Source organism: Phalangium opilio, unplaced genomic scaffold (genome assembly GCF_054372755.1).
Source record: "Phalangium opilio isolate 3A_F unplaced genomic scaffold, DU_Popi_V2 ptg000011l_1, whole genome shotgun sequence".
In the NCBI taxonomy this organism is placed as follows: Eukaryota; Metazoa; Arthropoda; class Arachnida; order Opiliones; family Phalangiidae; genus Phalangium; species Phalangium opilio.
In genome coordinates, this window is record NW_028324147.1 from 5,270,454 (window position 1) to 5,288,113 (window position 17,660).

The window sequence follows — 17,660 nt, forward strand, 5'->3', positions numbered from 1 at the left end:
AATCCCCGCAACCAAAAAACTGAATTGAACCAGCCCTTCAAGTTGCAACTTTTTCATCCCCCCGTCCGTCTCCATCTTTCTCCCATCTCAGTCGGGAGAAGCTAGCAAAGAGTGCAGTGAGGTTTCTCTAGTTGCAGTCGGGTTCATCCCAAAAGAAAGATATTATTCACAGAAGATAGTACCAGGGAACTTTGAGTGAAAACGTACAATTTTCAAGGAAGAAACCCCCGCTGCTTGTCGCGTTTGGCAAAAGAAGTTTGAAATACGACGATTTAACTAACAATCAAAGCGTGATAGAAGTTAAGAAGCTGCACTTAAAAATTGTTCCCCTCGGAATATCGTCCCCCTCTCACGACTGGCAAGGTCGCGACTCCGGGCGCCAAAATTTCCAAAATCTCGGTTTGTAGTCCGCCGACCGTACTACGATTCGATTCGTGCAGAGTTTTTGACGCGGGAAAAAAACGGTAATTTTTGATTTCGGAAGCCGCGAAAGCGAATCTTCAGGCAGATACGTTTGACAAGTCGCGGTGGTCTAACATGTCAAAGTGGGTAACTCGTGATTTAAGCGCTTCCGTTTGACCATACAAATGGTCTTGGATGATACGATGGGGTCGGGAACGGATTTTAACAACGACTGCGGCGGCTTCTTCTCGCCCATCGTCCGGAATCGACGAGATACTTCGCCGGAGAAATCTTCCCATCTTTACCGTCGATCGGAACTAACGGTTTATTTCAATTATTTCTATTATTTGTGCGTTTTAATCATCGTGTTTTCCGCTATCTTTTCGTCGGCTACCGCCAAAGGTAAGAAACATTCAATTTCGATTGATTTAGTTAATTTTAAAACAGAACTAAGTAATAAGGTTTACGTAATCAATTTCTTTTTTTGACAACCCAAGTTCCGACGTTTTGTTAATTAAGCGAAAATAAATGACAGTCATTTGATACAAAAATGGATTTTTTCTTCTGAATGTCACTTGTTTTTACCAGTGACATTCACAAATTATTTTAATTTGATTAGGGCTAAGCAATATTTAATGACAGATCGTTGTGATACACGTTTTTAGTTTAATTTCGGTAATTTATTCGGTAATGATGCTAAATTAATTCCTTTAGTATAATCAATTTATTTTAATTACTTGTGTAGGAGCTTATATTTCGAAACCCAATATTTTCGAAGAACGTTTCTAGAGATAAGAAACGCGCAGCAGACCGATCCCTACAGCGCATAGCAGCTTAAGTGGGAGATTATCTTAATTTTATCTTCAAAGGCATAGATTAAAGAAATTATGGCTAGAAACGTGAGATTGGGAGTTGTAATTGTGGTCTGCTTCTTTCGTTTTTTTCCGTTTGATAATCTGTTATTTATCCATTTCATAGTTTATGCAATTTCCTATAAAGGATTGGTTATGTAAATTTTGGTATCGAATGATTAGATGGCCATAACTTGAAGTGTATTAGGCGCGATTTAGTTGTGGTTAGGGGGGATAAGACGGGGTTGAGATGGGGTTCGTTTGGAACCTGGATAACCTGGAAAACGTCAGGGATTTCGTTAAATATTTAAAATTTAAGTCCCTGTGTAAAATATCAGGGATTTTTGATATTGTCATAGGCCTAAATGTCAGGGATTTTGGTATTGGTTTGGTAATCTTTTATTGTAGGAGTAGCGCGATAAGTTCATGGTATAGTTAAGGCCTCTTCAGACGTTACAACGTTTGACTCAAGTAGATGGGTCAAATAGTTGAGTCAGCAAAAATTGTTCAGTGATAAATGTTTAATTTGGTGCTTCAAATTGTTCACCAAATTCTGTTCACTCAACTCAAGTTGACTCATCTAAATGAGTCAAAAAGTCGTATCGTCTGAAGAGGCATTAAGTCATTTTTAAAAAACCACAAAATTCGAATTTTTCTACATACATAAAAAAGGTGCATTTGGAAACCAAAATTGGTCAGGGAAAATTACTTCAGACTGTAATTAGGGAAGACCTGAAAACATCAGGGAATTTTCTATATATTAAAGAAATTAAAATTAAAAATTGTAACAACTCCATTCATTCATTACGAATTCGGACAAGGGAATATAACTTATTTTAAAATTTAAATTTTAACATAATTTTTATGGGGAGTTTCTTAAATTTCTCGGAATAATTATTTTTAATTGAAAGTGAAAACTTTGCGTTGGGTGTGTATCAAATGGAGATTTTCCATTGGCACGCGAGACATATAATTACAAAGTTAACTTTCCCTCTCCAAGGTCTCTAATTACTAAACGCACAACCATCCAGAGGAGTTGGACAAATACTTCAAATCCCAAAAAAATATTAAAACTTCTCTTAAACCGATAATGTTTTTGCTTATAATATAAAAGGGAAACCCCTTTAGTACTTACTGATAAAACCATATGGTACATACTCCAAAGTAAACGAACGCCAAGTCTATCATAAGTTTATATATAACATCAGGAATGCATACAGCTACTAGGAATTATTGCGCCCTCCTACCTCCCATGTCAATTCCTGTGCGGGTTTTGTGGGTATACCGCGCCTCATAATTCTGATGGCGTGTTTCTATCTGTAATTTCATTGGTTGGCAGCAACGCGAGGTCAAGTACGCACGCGCAAGGTTCGATGTTCAGCGCTTTGGTAAAATTCGTCATACATAATGATTAGTCTATAGGGAGCTAACAGTTCTGACCCTGAAACGTCACAGCCTTCTATCTTTTACTGTAGTTTCATCCCCCCTAATAGTTGGAAACAGTATTCTACGCTCAAGAATGCCAACCAGAGGGGGGCTACGTGACGTAAGACTATCTCTTCCCCCTAGCCAGTTGTTAGCTCCCTATAGCTCTTCCCCACCAAATCCGCCTTGATGCGTAGAGAAAATGGATGATTACACAATGATTCCTATTAGCCTTATACATTCCTGGTTTCATATAAGTATGAAATTTTGAAAAATCGTAGGTAAAAATAGAGTGGTGTGTTGACCAGCTTGTTTTCTTAAGACGAAACATTGATGGTTATGTGCAAAACAAAGACTTTAGATCTATGGCTTCGAACAAAAGGACGTTGATGGACTGATAACAATGAAGCCTTATCCAATGTCTTTCTATCCACATACCGTTCTAATTTTCGTCTTAAACCTATATCAAGCAGACGATATTACGTCCCCCCCCCCCCCGTGTTGAAAATGGTCTACAGGCTACGCACGTCAAGCTCTCAAACTTATAGAAGATGTCTTATAAACTTATGATTGAATTGAAGTTTTCTTATAAATTGACTTTGATATTTAGTGTCAAGTGTTGCCCCTCTCGGTGTCGAAGACTGAGTGTTTTGAAATGAAAATTACACAGGAAGGTTTCGCTTTGCCAAAGTTATATCTGCCACCATAAAAATTTTGATTTACTGATCCCGCAGACATTCTAGAAGTTCATAAAATTGAAGTTAACGAACGCTATAAAATTTTCTTTGCGTTTACATTTGATCAAATTGGTTCCAACAAGGTATTCATGCAAACCAAGAAGTGATATCTAGTTTACTAGGGAGAAGGTATAAATTCGCCACATTTCTAGCTTTATCTCCAGTCCAAACGTATAGTAGGTCGGAGGTCCGGAGTTAATCCCCGCCTCTAAATTACAACCAGCATCTCATTGGTTCTTGAAAACTCACGTAAGCGCTACGCGAATGACGAAAATTACAGTCATATTTTTCAACTGAGGAGAGGCGAAATAGCCCGGCCTCCTTTTACGTCCCCCCCCCCGTATTTTGAAAGGGGGACTGGGACTATGGCGCGCGAATACTTAGGCATTTATACCTTCTCCCTAGTAAACTAGATATCGCTTCTTGGCAAATTGTCTCTGTGAATTGATAAATATACTAAATTTTTCAAGTGGAAACTTCGCTAGAATTTGTACGTGACGTGTTAAGCATATTTTGAAAAATGAAGGAATCTAAAAGCACGTGCGATTTTTCTCTCGTGCCAAAAACCTTTCAAACACGTGCCATTTTCCTTGAAATTCCATGACATCTTAGACCTCCATCAATTGACGTAGTAAAATCGTAAATGTACAGTACATACGTAATAGTGTATGGTATATGTTTCTGTTATGCTATTGACCCTTTGTTTTATCAATTTTCTTTCTGTTTGACCCCTAACAAATGAATGGGTTTGAAATATATACCCGCGAACCAAACCAAGATATCGTATCTTGAATTCTAGATCTCGTAAATGGGCCCTGTAGGCCTATAGCTAACAATTCCCGGGCAATGAGATAATTTCGAAAGTATTATAGAGTAGATGAAATTGTTAAGTTTACGCAAGTGTGTTTGTAATTTCAAGAAACCGCAGGGATAAAACCTGGTCCCTAAGGCCCCTATATTCCTGTAAGGTCCTTAAGTTACCCTAAAATTCGTATTTGTTCCTTAAACCACCCTATTTCCCAAGAAAAAAACCCAGAATAAAGCTTTATTATCATCGAAGCACCATATACAGGGTGTTTCTGATAAGTCTGCATACCATAAATTAAGGGGGATGTTCTTTGGGAAATCAATTTTGAGTCGAAAATGTAGGTAACTTCTATCTCCATTTTGTTTGCCCACAAGGGACACTGTATTCAAGTTAAGATTGTACATAGTATTTTACGGATGACCCGCTAAATTTAATTAAGAAACTGATTCAAGACATTGATTTCTAATTTAATTAAGAGGTCATCCCTAAAACACCCACCAAATCTTAACTCGATTTGAAACAGTGGCCCTTGTGGAAAACAAAATGGAGATAGAAGTTACATTTAAATCGACTCAAACTTGATTTCCCAAAGAACATCCCCCTTAATTTATGCATGTAGACTTATCAGAAGCACCCTGTATATTCCCAGTGTCTCTCTGTAAAATAAAGTAACCTATATGTTTTCCGGATAATATTATAGTAAAGCAATATACTATTATACTATTTTAATTACTGTAAAATCAGGTAAAAATCATTACAAATTACCATAAAAATTAAACAAAATTGACGTATTTCAATCATCTCATCTATATAATACATTCTTAGTGTATGGTTTGAAACTGCGTAGTTTTGCCAGTCTCGATGGAGCGCCGTTAGCTCTCTCCCCCCCCCCTCTCTCTCTCTCTCTCTCTCTCTCTCTCTCTCTCTCTCTCTCTCTCTCTCTCTCTCTCTCTCTCTCTCTCTCTCTCTCTCTCTCTCTCTCTCCGAAATCAATAATTCCGTCGCACGCTCTCTCTTTCTCTGATGGGGATGTGGGAAGCTCAAGAGCAAGGCAAAGGCTTAGGGATGCGAAGAGACGAGACAGGGATGGAAGCGAGCTCAGCGGAGAAGCCCGCCTACACATTTCCAAGATTTTTATCCCCGTTTTCCTTGGCTAATGTTGGTAGGAGGGGGGACGAGGTATATAGGGAATTTTAGCCCCTAGGCCTTGCCTAGAGGATGTATTGACCTACTTCTTAATTTCGCCTACTTCTTTCAAGTAGGCTTAGCAAAAAGCCACCCCCTTCTCATTCTCCCGCTCACTTTTTGTCTCGTAACAATATTTTTTAAATCGAGGGACTGGACAATGATTGATTGATAAGAGTTAAAAATGATTCCCTGAAAATGTTTCAATATATACAGGGTGTTTCTGATAAGTCTGACGTAAATTAAGGGCGATTTTGAGTCGAAAATGTAGCTTCTATCTCCATTTTGTTTGCCCTAAGGGCTACTGTTTTCGAGTTAAGATTTGAGTGTTTTAGGGATGACCCCTTATTTAAATTAGAAATCAATGTCTGACAGTTTCTTAATTAAAATTTAAGGGGTCATCCGTAAAATACTATGCACAATCTTAACTTGAAAGCAGCGGCCCTTATGGTAAAATGGAGATAGAAGTTGCCTACATTTTTCGACTCAAAATTCATTTCCCAAAGAACATCCTCCTTAATTTATGCCATGCAGACTTATCAGAAACACCCTGTATATAGCTGAGCAGGAATAAATACAACTAATAGGCATAATTGCGTGGTAATTTTGTCAACGTATCTAGGCTGTTTTTGTGGTAAGATTTAGCTAGACTTATCATGTATGACGAATTTTACTATACCCTCTATAAAAGTCGACCTACGACTTAGCCTCTCAAAAAATTAATAAAAAATGTCTTAGTGGGCAAAGACTTGAAAAATTAAACGATAAGAGAAGAAAATGGAATGACCGAAGTACCAGATATTAAAATTTTTCAGTTTAAAGACATGATTATAAAACATGAATTATCGACTTAGCCTCTCAAATAATTTGTTACCATTAACAAATTAGAACCCAATTAACAATTATTATTATAATGATGATCTTGATAGGCGACGGTGTAAATGGGCGACCCCTCGTTTAAAGACGATGACGTGAATATATCTGTCATTGTTAAATGAGTCCTAGGCTCAGAGCTATGAGCTAACGTTTTCGAAATCTCTGACGTTTAACAAGGGGCCCCCCTCATAGAGGATAAAGATATTATTTCTGTCAATTGCTAGTAATATATTTAAACCTAACTTAGTCATGAATTTTCTGGGTGCCCCTGAACGTTTTCATTTTTGAGGACCTATTTGCGATACTAGTATAGCAAAGGCATGCACCCGGTGTTGTATGTTGGAAAAGTTTTATTAGTTTTAGGACCGCCATTTTTAAAGATGGCGGCAAATCGAAGCCCAAAAGCTATAAAGATCTTCTATAAGTTATTAGAGGCAGTATCAAGTCTTATCTAAGAGAGCGACCGCTCTCCTAGAATAGTATACTAATATTAGTCAAATCTGGTCAAATTGATTGAAATGCATCGACGTTATTACATAAAGAATATATTTTTTATATTTCTGGCCGCCATTTTTCAAGATGGTGGCAGATTGGGAAAAATCTTTCTTAGTGCGTTCCTACTACTTAAGAGTAACCTCCCTGCAGAATTTCAGCCTTCTATATAAAGTGGTTTGGGCATACACGTTGGTAATCAGTCAGATATAGAATGTATAATTGTCTGTACTAAGCTCTGCACATCAGGAAAAACAATTGGAAAGAATTTGCTTATATTACGAAAATGTCATAACAAATATGTTAAATTATTGAATCCATTTGGGGTTGGGTCAAACACCTCGGGTCGAATGTGACAATGTCGTTAACGCTGTTAGTCAGCGATGACTTTAGAAATTTTGATAATCATTATTAATATTTATTGTGCTTCTAAATGTATAGGGCCATAAGTTTCGTTTGACATTAATTAATTTGTCGATTTAATTTTTGCAGTTCAGTGTGACGAGGAACATTTCGCGTGCAACGACGGTGAACGTTGCATTCCTAATAGGTGGAAATGTGATCAAAGTCCCGACTGTAAAGACGGATCGGACGAACCGGACGATTGTCGTGAGTATCTCTATACCCTTTTTTCTCCTCGGAAGTTAATAAGTTTTAGCCTCGGAAGTATAAGAGCTCTAAAGGCCCCTTCAGACTAGATTACAATCTTACGTTCCCGTCTACAGTCTGAATGGGCCTTTAGTTAAAGGTGAATGCACGAAACTAATAAACTTTTTGCTCTCAGTCTTCTACTTCTCAGGATATAAGTCATTAACTTCCGCTATTCTATAATGGATTAAACCTTAAATTGAGCGTTTGCTCGAGAACTATACATGCACGAGACGAGAGTTGATTAAACGCTAAGATTAAAGCACATAACTTAGTGGCAGATTGATAAACACTCAAAATATTTTATCTACTCTATCTAGAACCAACAATTTAGTAATATTTATTTTTTCTTCTTCATCTTTGAGTGAGGGGTTGTACATAGCCCTTGAGGGTCCAAGGAAGAGGCGGGATTGGGAGGGGGAGGGGAAGAAAAATGAAGGAATAAACGAGGATAGATTGAAAGTAAAGAGTTAGACGCGATGTGATGATTCTTTTGTATCATCCATTACTACCAGGGTACAACTCTAATCAATTTTCATTAAGTCCAATTTTCGTGACAAGAAAGGGTTATTACGCGTGACTTCTGACTATATAGAGCCGCCCGCCTTTTATGCTTTGATTGAAATTTATAACGTGCTACTACAATTCCCCCCCCCACCATTATCTCCTCTCCCCCGTCCCCCGGTTCTCTACTTTCATATCAAAGCTCAAGATCCGATATTATGTTCAAGGGATGGTGTAGTGTCAAAGTTATACTTCGTTACATAACATGGCCATGATTCGCTTGTTTTCTGGGCCTCATTTTCAAGGATGATATTCTGTTAAAAACTAAAAGCTGTGTACAGGGTGTTTCTGATAAGTCTGGCATAAATTAAGGGGATGTTCTTTGGGAAATCTGTTTTGAGTCGAAAATGTAACTTCTATCTATGACATTTTGCCCCAAGGGATACTGTTTTCGAGTTATAATTTGATGGGTGTTTTAGGGATGACCCTTTAATTAAACTAGAAATTATTGTCTTTCAGTTTCTTATTAAGTTTAAGGGGTCATCTTTAAAATACACGGGACAATCTTAACTTAATTTTCGACTCAAAACCGCCCAAAACACATCCAACTTAATTTATGGCAGACTTATTAGAAACACCCTGTATATATAGCTGATAAGGAATACATTCAGCTACTAGGAATCATTGTGTATACATTTTCACTCAACGTATCTAGGCGGATTTTGTTTCATTATGTACGACGAATTTTACTTCGCGAATAATATTTCCTGCTATTGTTAAGTGTTTTAGATGATTTTGATGTTTTTTCAATCTAAATAGATTAAAAATTTATGTCTCTAGTCGTTTCATTCTCCCTTTAATGTTAACTAGGACAATCCATTATGTCACCCCCGTGGTTCTGGGCCCTCTTTTAGTGAAATGAAACAAAACGGGAGTCGGAAGAGAGCGAAAAAAAAATAATAAAAACAAACCTCCATTATTTTTGTATCGTTTCGCCCATAAGGAAATAGTTGACTAAATGATGTCCTTCATCTGATATTCATTATCGCGTTTTTGCGTTTTAGGCTTAACTATGCCTATATTAAGATCGTGTACCTTCATTGCAAAAATCGGCACTGTACTTTAACTTCGGTACACCCTGAATAATGTTATACTCATCATTGAAGGCTTAACTATATTAAGTTCTTACCTTCCTACCTTAATTAATATATATCTATAGAATCTGTTCTTTATTAGACATAACCACATGTACAATTAAGTAAGGTATATATATATAAAATGTCAGGCTAATCATTGTAATGTTGATATCGCTCGTATTTAAGTAAAATCTTCTTTCGGGTGCCTTGGTCAACCTTGACCTTGTTTCGTTGAGCGACGGTAATTCTTTTCTTCAAATTTAGACGCAAGTTGCTAAGAGCCACTGCAAAAGATATTAAAAAGTCGTTGATGTAAAGAAAGAATAATTTAATTTTGTAAAAGTTCGCGATTGAATTTCGCCAGATTTCTTCTTCCGCTAAGCCTAACCCGAGGGGCTAATCACTCTAAATCTGGCTAGACACGTTGAGAAAATGGTTATACAATGATTCATTTTAGCTCTATGTATGCTGATAGTAGAGAAATGTATCTGAAGCTTCGTGTCACTTGGTTGACCTAACAAGCCAAAGTTCACATTTCATTTTATCTACATGATAATTTGATTACTAACTTATTTTTGTACATAATCCAACCGTGGTGTTGGCTCCTGAAACGTTTCAGGGTTTCCAAATATTCCAATCCATTATTGGACGTCTTGTACGTCATTTCAGATTCCCCTGTCCAGGTCAAATAATTGGAAACCCTAGCTGAAACGTTTACCAGTAAAAAATACCTTGACTATAAGTACGTCATCAACTTACGGGCAATGTCCTGGACAAAATTGACGGCCATGAAAGGGTTGTTCGCCAAAATATGAGACGCGTATTGGAAATCCTTAATTTCAATCAGGTCCGTAAGAGATGGGATTGTACCCTGTGACGCGGACATAGTAGAAACCCTTGAATCCATTTCCGGTGATGATTCTGTTGACTCTCTTGGCGACGTCATTACTATTACACCTTGAGTTAACCCAGGTGGCTCATTTTGGGTCCTTGACTCAATCACAGTTACTGGCGTCGCGTCAGAGTTGCAATCTGTTTCAGTGTTGGGTTTTATCAGGATCTCCGTTGGTTCAAACGGTGCCTCAAGTGTAGACGTATCCTTGTTGGAAGTAGCTTCAGACGGTACTGTGTCATTGTTAGGTGCCATGCCCTTGTAGGTGTCTGTCGATGTTGCCTGATTCGACGCGTTCTCAATGTTTGCTTCCACGGACGTAGCAGTTGGTGCATCCGTGGGTGCGGAAAACTGTTCTTCATTGGTATTCGGTTGCGTTGTTTTAGAGCTTGACGCGTTGGAGTTGTCCTCTTTCAATATTTTAGCTGTCTTAGCGGTGTCGGACACTGTAGTCTCGGCGGCTCTGTTTTGCTCTGTAGGTTTTGAAAGTTCCACTGCGCCTTTGAACTTATGTTTACTTGGTGAACAAATGGTCAAATTGAACATAAGGGTTAAAATGATCGCCATTGGTATGTTAGGTACCGTCATGATTATTTTTTGCAATTGTTTTTCCCGCAAAGATGAGATCCAGAAGTTTATATATCTTCAGATTTTGTTTCTTTTTGTTTAATGGGATGAACGTGATACCGAAACGTAACACTTTTGAAAACGTCTCTGAAATTTTAAACCTTAATGCTAATAATTGGATAGGACGATAAGGTTACTTTGGAGGATAAATGTACTCGATATTGAGTTACCATTTTAGCTTTTCCCCTGATTTTAATGCCAAAATTATTAACCTCTCCCGTCTCTAACCAAAGAACAGTGTTAACGTTACTGTCATGTTTGGTCCCCATTTTAGGATAGATCTAATTTACATTTTCGTCAAACGAACATCTCCCTTAATTTCTGACAGACCTTTCAAAAACACCCTGTATAAGTTAAGATTGTCCTTTTTCTTGAAACTGACATATTATAAGTACCATATTAATTTGACAATGACGCATTTAATTTGAGATGGCGTCATGAAACGTTAGTTATAATTACGCAAATTTAATTCATTTTTATGTTATAATTATGATGCTATTATAGTCCATAATTATTTAACGGACCTTGATATATTAGATCGTATAAGGTCAACTTGCTCGTGACGCGGTTTCTGTCTCGCGTCAAAGCGCTCTGTTTTTGTAGTATTCTCTTAATGCTCCATAAGGTCCGTTACTTACTTTGCCCCCTTTTTCTTGGACGCGTACAGCTCCTCAGGTATGTATGAGTGGTCAGTTCCAATGTGCCAGTACGCGTCATTGCATTCCATTGGGATGGGTGTGCGACGGTGAAGCGGACTGTGGATTGGGTGAAAATCTAGTACCGGACACTTCCGACGAAGACACTAGAAGGTGTAAGTTGATGAACGATAAACAGTTTTAATTGCATTTCGAAACAAGATTAGTAATTGAACAAATTAGTTTTATTCGGTTTATAATGGTATTAAATTGAGTAAGCAACCGACCACGTGGGTAATTGGGTTTTTGTGATTAGGTCATAAAGGTAGTGCTTGTCCTCGCAATTACTTTCGTTGCAAGGATGGTATTACGTGCTTAAAAATTGCTCAGTTATGCAATGGTCATCCCGATTGTCCGGACTATTCGGACGAGGGGTCATTTTGCCGTAAGTTTCCCCCAAAACCATGTGAAGGACTCGAAATGACCTCTATTTGACCCCTAATCAGAAAAACAAGATTGTACCGGTGCCAATTGTAAATATGGTTGTCGACCTAGTCCCAAAGGACCATTGTGTTATTGCGCCGATGGCAAAGAACCCAATGGAACCGATTGCATCGGTAAGAAACGTCAAATAAGTAGTTGTGATATTAGATCAAATATTGGGCTATAGTTATGAACTGTGTATTTATATACGTTATGGTTTAAACGTAATAGATACAAACGAGTGTCACGTGGCCGGTATATGTGACCAATTATGCACCAATGTGCACGGCAGTTTCGAATGTTCTTGCGCAGAAGGTTATGTTCGAAATGGATCAAGATGTTTCGGCGTTAACGGTGCGATTATCGATTGATCTGTTTATTGTTTTCATCGATCAATTGTTTTTTCTGTGTTGATGAATAGATATAGAGGGTGTTTCTGATAAGTTTAGCATAATTTAAGGGGGATGTATTTGGGAGCACAATTTTGAGTCGAAAGTGTCATTTCTATCTCCATTTTGCCACAAGGGGCACCATTTTCGATTTATGATTGTACATAGTATTTTACGAATGACCCCTTAAATTTAATCAATAAACTGACTTAAGACATTGATTTCTAATTTAATTAAGGGGTCATCCCTAAAACACCCATCAAATCATAACTCGATTTGAAACAGTGTCCCTTGAGGCAAAATGGAGATAGAAGATACATTTTCGACTCCAAATTGATTTCCCAAAGAACATCCCCCTTAATTTATGTTAGACTTATCAGAACCATCCTCTGTATATATTTCTATTCTTATAATTGACTACGATACAGATCCACCGTCACAAAAACCAACTTTGTTATTCGCTAATTCCATCAACATTCAACATATTTATTTAAACGGTTCCCTCGTTGAAGGGGTCGTATCGGTTAAAGATAGTTTAGCCATGGATTTTAGTCATAAAAATCGCACAGCCTGCTGGGTAGGTACACTATGGTTTTAATCAGGCTGAGTGGAAAAATTGGATTGGATCATTTTTTTTAGATCAATCATAACTCGACCCATTCCAATTTACGCTGCGGTCGTGTTTACGGGTTAACCAAACAGTGGAATTATCCACCGTTAGATGTCTTTTCGCTCTCTTGTAAGTTCTTCGGTTTAAATCGTGAGAATTAGGCTTAGCTCAATCCGGAACATCCTAATAGACAATTTCGAAAATTAAAATCAGAGAAACCATCACACAGGGGCGAGACCGCCATTGGGGTATTCTCCCTCGCGCCAAGATACAATGCCAGAGTTCACTATAGTTCGTTTCTCTGTTTGTCTATTAGTCGTACCAATGTTAGGGACAGTCCTCATTGCTAAGCCTAGTTCGATTTGGTACGTCTACCTTAAAGATAAACCGGAAATAACTGATAATTTCGTCTTCAGCCGTTAACCAAATTGCTCACGAATGGATCTCTGGTAACTGGTACTTCTTAGACGATATGCGCGAGATGATATTCATGTGTAACGGCACCTTAAGGGCATGCATAAGTATCATTGACGTTAATCTCAGCAAACCTAGAGGGATCGCTTTAGATCCCACCAAAGGGTATACAGTCTTCGAGGGTTGAAAAACAACTTCCGGTTTCTAAAGCTTTAACCAATTTAGGGTTATGTTCATAACGGAATGGGGTAGCACGGCACCCGTTCTGGAACGTGCCAAACTGGACGGCACTGACCGTGTTAAACTAGTCGAACATAAAATCGTCTATCCTTACGGTGTGACGGTTGATTTTCCAAACGAACACGTCTACTGGGTAGACACCTACCTCGATTTTGTCGAGAGAATTAATTACGATGGTACCAACCGTAAGACGGTTGTCCGCGGAATACCCGTTAGTAATTACTTAATTGATTGCTTTTCAATTACTTTTGGGTTGTTTGGAGGAGATTTGACTATCAGGCTACTACTTTAGGTGCGTAACTTGTACGGGGTAACCGTCTTCGAGAATCAGTTATACGTCACCAGTTGGCATGGTAATAGTATCATAACTGTGCACAAGTTTAACCAAAGCCAAATCACAACGGTCAAGGGAAACCTTACTCGACCATTCTCAATTCACGTCTATCATAAACAAAGACAACCCATTGGTTAGAGTTATTTTCTCATTTATTTGCGTTACAGCAATCAAGAAATCATATTTTCATATCTAATTGATTCCACAATTACCAACATAGTTCCTCATCCTTGCTCAAAGTTTAACGGAAATTGCGAACACATTTGCATTCCTCAGTACAAAAATAACAAACCCGTAGCTCAATGCGAGTGTCGGGCGGGTTTTAAACTCATTAGGAATGGCCAGTGTATCGGTCAGTAACCTTTTAACCTTTCTTCACTCGCAACCAAACACTCGGTGTGAAAAATGTCAACCCGTAATATTTGTAGCCGCGAAACTTACTCAATTCCTAATCTACGGTCGTGGTAGACCGGCTAGTGTTAAGGGTATTTCAATGGGAGCCGGTCCCCGTTACGAAGAAGTCATGGTACCCGTGACGCAACTAAGTAGACCAACGTCCATCGACTTTGACGCTGGAGCGCAATACATTTACTATTCCGACGTTCAACGATACGTCATCGGTCGACAGAAGGTTGATGGTACCGCCAGGGAAGATTTTATTAGTTCTGGTACGTAATTGCAAGCCTTATGGTCCACTGGCACTCTGGTACCTAACCATTTAGTGAACCCCCCCTCACCTACCCAAGGCTTGAACAACTGCGAAGGTCTAGCGGTTGACTGGATGGGTAGAAATTTATACTGGACAGACGAAGGTCTCTTGTCCATCAGCGTTGCAAGATTGGACAATTCCTCAATACATAAGAGACTAGTTCATGGCAATATGTCACATCCTAGGTCCATAGTTGTCGACCCAAAAAGAGGGTAAAATATATTTTTCTTGCGATCTTTTGATGGGGTTGGGGTAGTAGGGTTTTTAATTTTCTTTTTGGCGACTTTGTGGTCAGTTACATGTATTGGTCCGATTGGATGACGGACCCTCATGGAGGTGGAGCTACCAATAATTACGGAGGTCGTATTGAACGAGCTTATATGGATGGAACCAGAAGGGAAATTTTTGTCGAAACCGATATTCAATGGCCTAATGGACTCAGTTTGGATTACGTTGGGAAAAAGTTGTACTGGTGCGACGCGTCCTTGCATAGAATTGAAAGAATTAACCTGAATGGCACTGGAAGAGAGGTAGGTCAAGTATTTCTTTACTGGTTTGTGGTAACGGTTGGGGAATAGACCTGCATAAACCAACCCAATGTAGTTTGAGGTCAGTTAAGGGTAGATGAGGTTAGGTTGAGTTTGGCTTCTTTTGACGTGGGTCATCATGACCCCTATGCATACTTAGGTTGGGTTAGCTTAGGTTATAGCAAGGTTAGACACCGGGATGGCCAGTTAATTTATAGTTGGTCAAAATCCTCTTTTCACGCGCGATCAGCTCTTGCTGAAGGATGACCGAATCGGACATCCTTATGGCTTGACCCATCACGACAATTTCGTTTACTGGACGGAGTTCCAACAAGGGCAAGTATTAAGGCTTCACGTGGCTAATAAGAGCATTACCAGTCTGGTCCACGAAAATTCGCCCCTCTTCGAGATTAAACTCTACGACAGCTCATCGCAAAGTGGCACCAATCCCTGCACCGAAAACAATGGTGGATGCGATGATCTCTGCTTAGCTGTCCCCGGGAAAACAGTCTGCTCTTGTCGCGACGGATACGTCATCTCCCCGGAAAATAGTCGAAAGTGTGAAGGTAAGTTGAAATGTTTTTTAATGTCTGGAACTTTTATTTAATATTAATTTGGTAGTACTATCATTATATTTGTAAGTTCATGGTACTCAGGGTTCGAAAAAACCCAGCCCAACGGGTTTTATTGGTTTTTCTTTGGGTTTTATTGGTTTTTTCTGGGTTTTATTGGTTTTTCTTTGGTTTTTTCTAGGTTTTATTGTTTTTTTCTGGGTTTTATTGGTTATTCTTTGGGCTTTTCTGGGTTTATTGGTTTTTTCTGGGTTTTATTGGTTTTTTCTAGGTTTTATTGGTTTTTCTTTGGGTTTTATTGGTTATTCTTTGGGCTTTTCTGGGTTTTATTGGTTTTTCTTTGGGTTTTTCTGGGTTTTATTGGTTTTTCTTTGGGTTTTTCTGGGTTTTATTGGTTTTTATTTGGGGTTTTGGGTTTTTTATATTTAGCAGTTGCAGGAATTGTAGAAATTGTCACTCAAAAGTCGCTGCTTTGTGAAAAGAAGTCTTAAAATGTTTCATAATAATAAATATTTATTAAATAATACTTTTAAAGTTGAAACAATAAATATCGTTAAACAAATTAAAATTAAATTACTTTTGCATTTAAATACCGTATTTTTCTTGTATCTTTGTGTTGTTCAGAAGCCCATAACTACACTCAACCGTCGCGATGTCGCGAAGGAGAGTTTGAATGCGTGAAGAATTTAAGATGCATTGATGACCGATACTTGTGCGATGGTACGTAATACATATTACCATAAGTTTATTAAATATGTTCCATTCCATAATTATGACACTACCTATACTTCGTAATGTTAGAGACTTACTGAATTATAAAGTTAAAGATAATTAATTTATATGCCTTTGTTAATTAGGATATACGTTTTAAAAAACTATGTTATTTTAAATTATTTCAGGAGATAATGACTGCGGTGATAACAGCGACGAGGATCCCAACTTTGGTGGCAAATGCGGTAAGTAAAAAAAATTGCATGGTTTATTTGTTATTTGTTATTGATTTATTTAATTACCATAAGAAATAGGCATATGCAAATTAATTTTGTAGTCAATACAGTGTTAAGGCTTTACTTAATTAATTAAAGGGAGTGTAATAAAGGTCAAAATTAGACTTAATTACCATATTTTGACACCGTGTTTAACGGATGCTAGGGGAAAATGTCGCTAGTTACGTTAACAAATAAGACGTCGCGTTTTTTATTTTAGATTGGCAGGGTTCGTACGAACGTGAAAATTGGTGAAAAACCATTTAATTACCTTCAACAATTAGGGGAAATCTTAATTATTTTTAAAATAATCAGGGAAAATCTCAATTATTTCCTAATAAATCAGGGAAAATCTTTATTATTTCTTCAAAAACCAAGGAAAAACTAAATTATTTCTTATAAAAATTAGGGAAAATCTTAGTTATTTTCTAAAAAAATCAGGGAAAATCTTAATTATTTCCTAAAAAATCAGGGAAAATATTAATTATTTCCAAAAAGTTAGGGAAAATTCATAATTATTTCCTTTAAAATGTGGGAAAACAATTTAGGAAGTACTGTTGGGGATATTTCGTACTAACCCTGTTATACTCCCTTTAAGCAATTTAATTTAAAACTTTAGGCAATTTAATTTAATGATTTAATTAAGGAAAGCTATAGGGCCAAGTATCCCGAATTAATTAATTTAGGCTTGCTTCAAGAAATTACAAATTCTACTCAGGGACTTTCGAAAAATTAGAATAGTTCGGTTAAGGCCCATAGTATCTTTTCTCGAATGTTCCCCATGGGAAATTAAGGCCGAAATATTTAGGCTTAAGGTTCTTAATTAAATACTGAAGAAAAAATTGGGAAAACCTTATTACATTCGATTGCCACCGACTCTAGAAAGTTAAATTTATACCAAGAAGCGATATCTAGTTTTCTAGGGAGAAGGTATAAGATGCCTAAGTATTCGCGCGCCATAGTCCCCGGCCCCCTTTCAAAATACAAGGGGGGACGTAAAAGGAGGCCGGGCTATTTCGCCTCTCCTCAGTCGGAAAATACAAGTAATTTTCGTCATTCGCGTCGCGCTGACGTGAGTTTTCAAGAACCAATGAGATGCTGGTTGTAATTTAGAGGCGGGGATTAACTCCGGACCTACTATACGTTTGGACTGGAGATAAAGCTGGAAAATGTGGCGA

The 17,660-nt window shown here is 37.9% G+C and overlaps 1 protein-coding gene across 3 annotated transcripts in view; it reads left to right on the top strand.

The window, feature by feature from the left end:
• Nucleotides 1-76: 76 nt before the first annotated feature.
• Nucleotides 77-17,660, top strand: part of LRP1 (LDL receptor protein 1) — a 60,564-nt gene continuing 42,980 nt past the window's right edge. For all 3 annotated transcript variants that reach the window (XM_089858663.1, XM_089858666.1, XM_089858664.1), the window contains exons 1-18: nucleotides 77-804; nucleotides 7,269-7,385; nucleotides 11,251-11,394; nucleotides 11,535-11,663; nucleotides 11,725-11,835; nucleotides 11,933-12,055; nucleotides 12,519-12,667; nucleotides 12,730-12,829; nucleotides 13,117-13,279; nucleotides 13,340-13,565; nucleotides 13,647-13,821; nucleotides 13,909-14,040; nucleotides 14,117-14,356; nucleotides 14,435-14,609; nucleotides 14,693-14,927; nucleotides 15,175-15,490; nucleotides 16,121-16,216; nucleotides 16,396-16,452. In XM_089858663.1, the coding sequence (XP_089714789.1) occupies nucleotides 588-804; nucleotides 7,269-7,385; nucleotides 11,251-11,394; nucleotides 11,535-11,663; nucleotides 11,725-11,835; nucleotides 11,933-12,055; nucleotides 12,519-12,667; nucleotides 12,730-12,829; nucleotides 13,117-13,279; nucleotides 13,340-13,565; nucleotides 13,647-13,821; nucleotides 13,909-14,040; nucleotides 14,117-14,356; nucleotides 14,435-14,609; nucleotides 14,693-14,927; nucleotides 15,175-15,490; nucleotides 16,121-16,216; nucleotides 16,396-16,452 (2,905 nt within the window). In that variant the 5' untranslated portion in view covers nucleotides 77-587. The remainder of the gene's footprint in view (nucleotides 805-7,268; nucleotides 7,386-11,250; nucleotides 11,395-11,534; nucleotides 11,664-11,724; nucleotides 11,836-11,932; nucleotides 12,056-12,518; nucleotides 12,668-12,729; nucleotides 12,830-13,116; nucleotides 13,280-13,339; nucleotides 13,566-13,646; nucleotides 13,822-13,908; nucleotides 14,041-14,116; nucleotides 14,357-14,434; nucleotides 14,610-14,692; nucleotides 14,928-15,174; nucleotides 15,491-16,120; nucleotides 16,217-16,395; nucleotides 16,453-17,660) is intronic.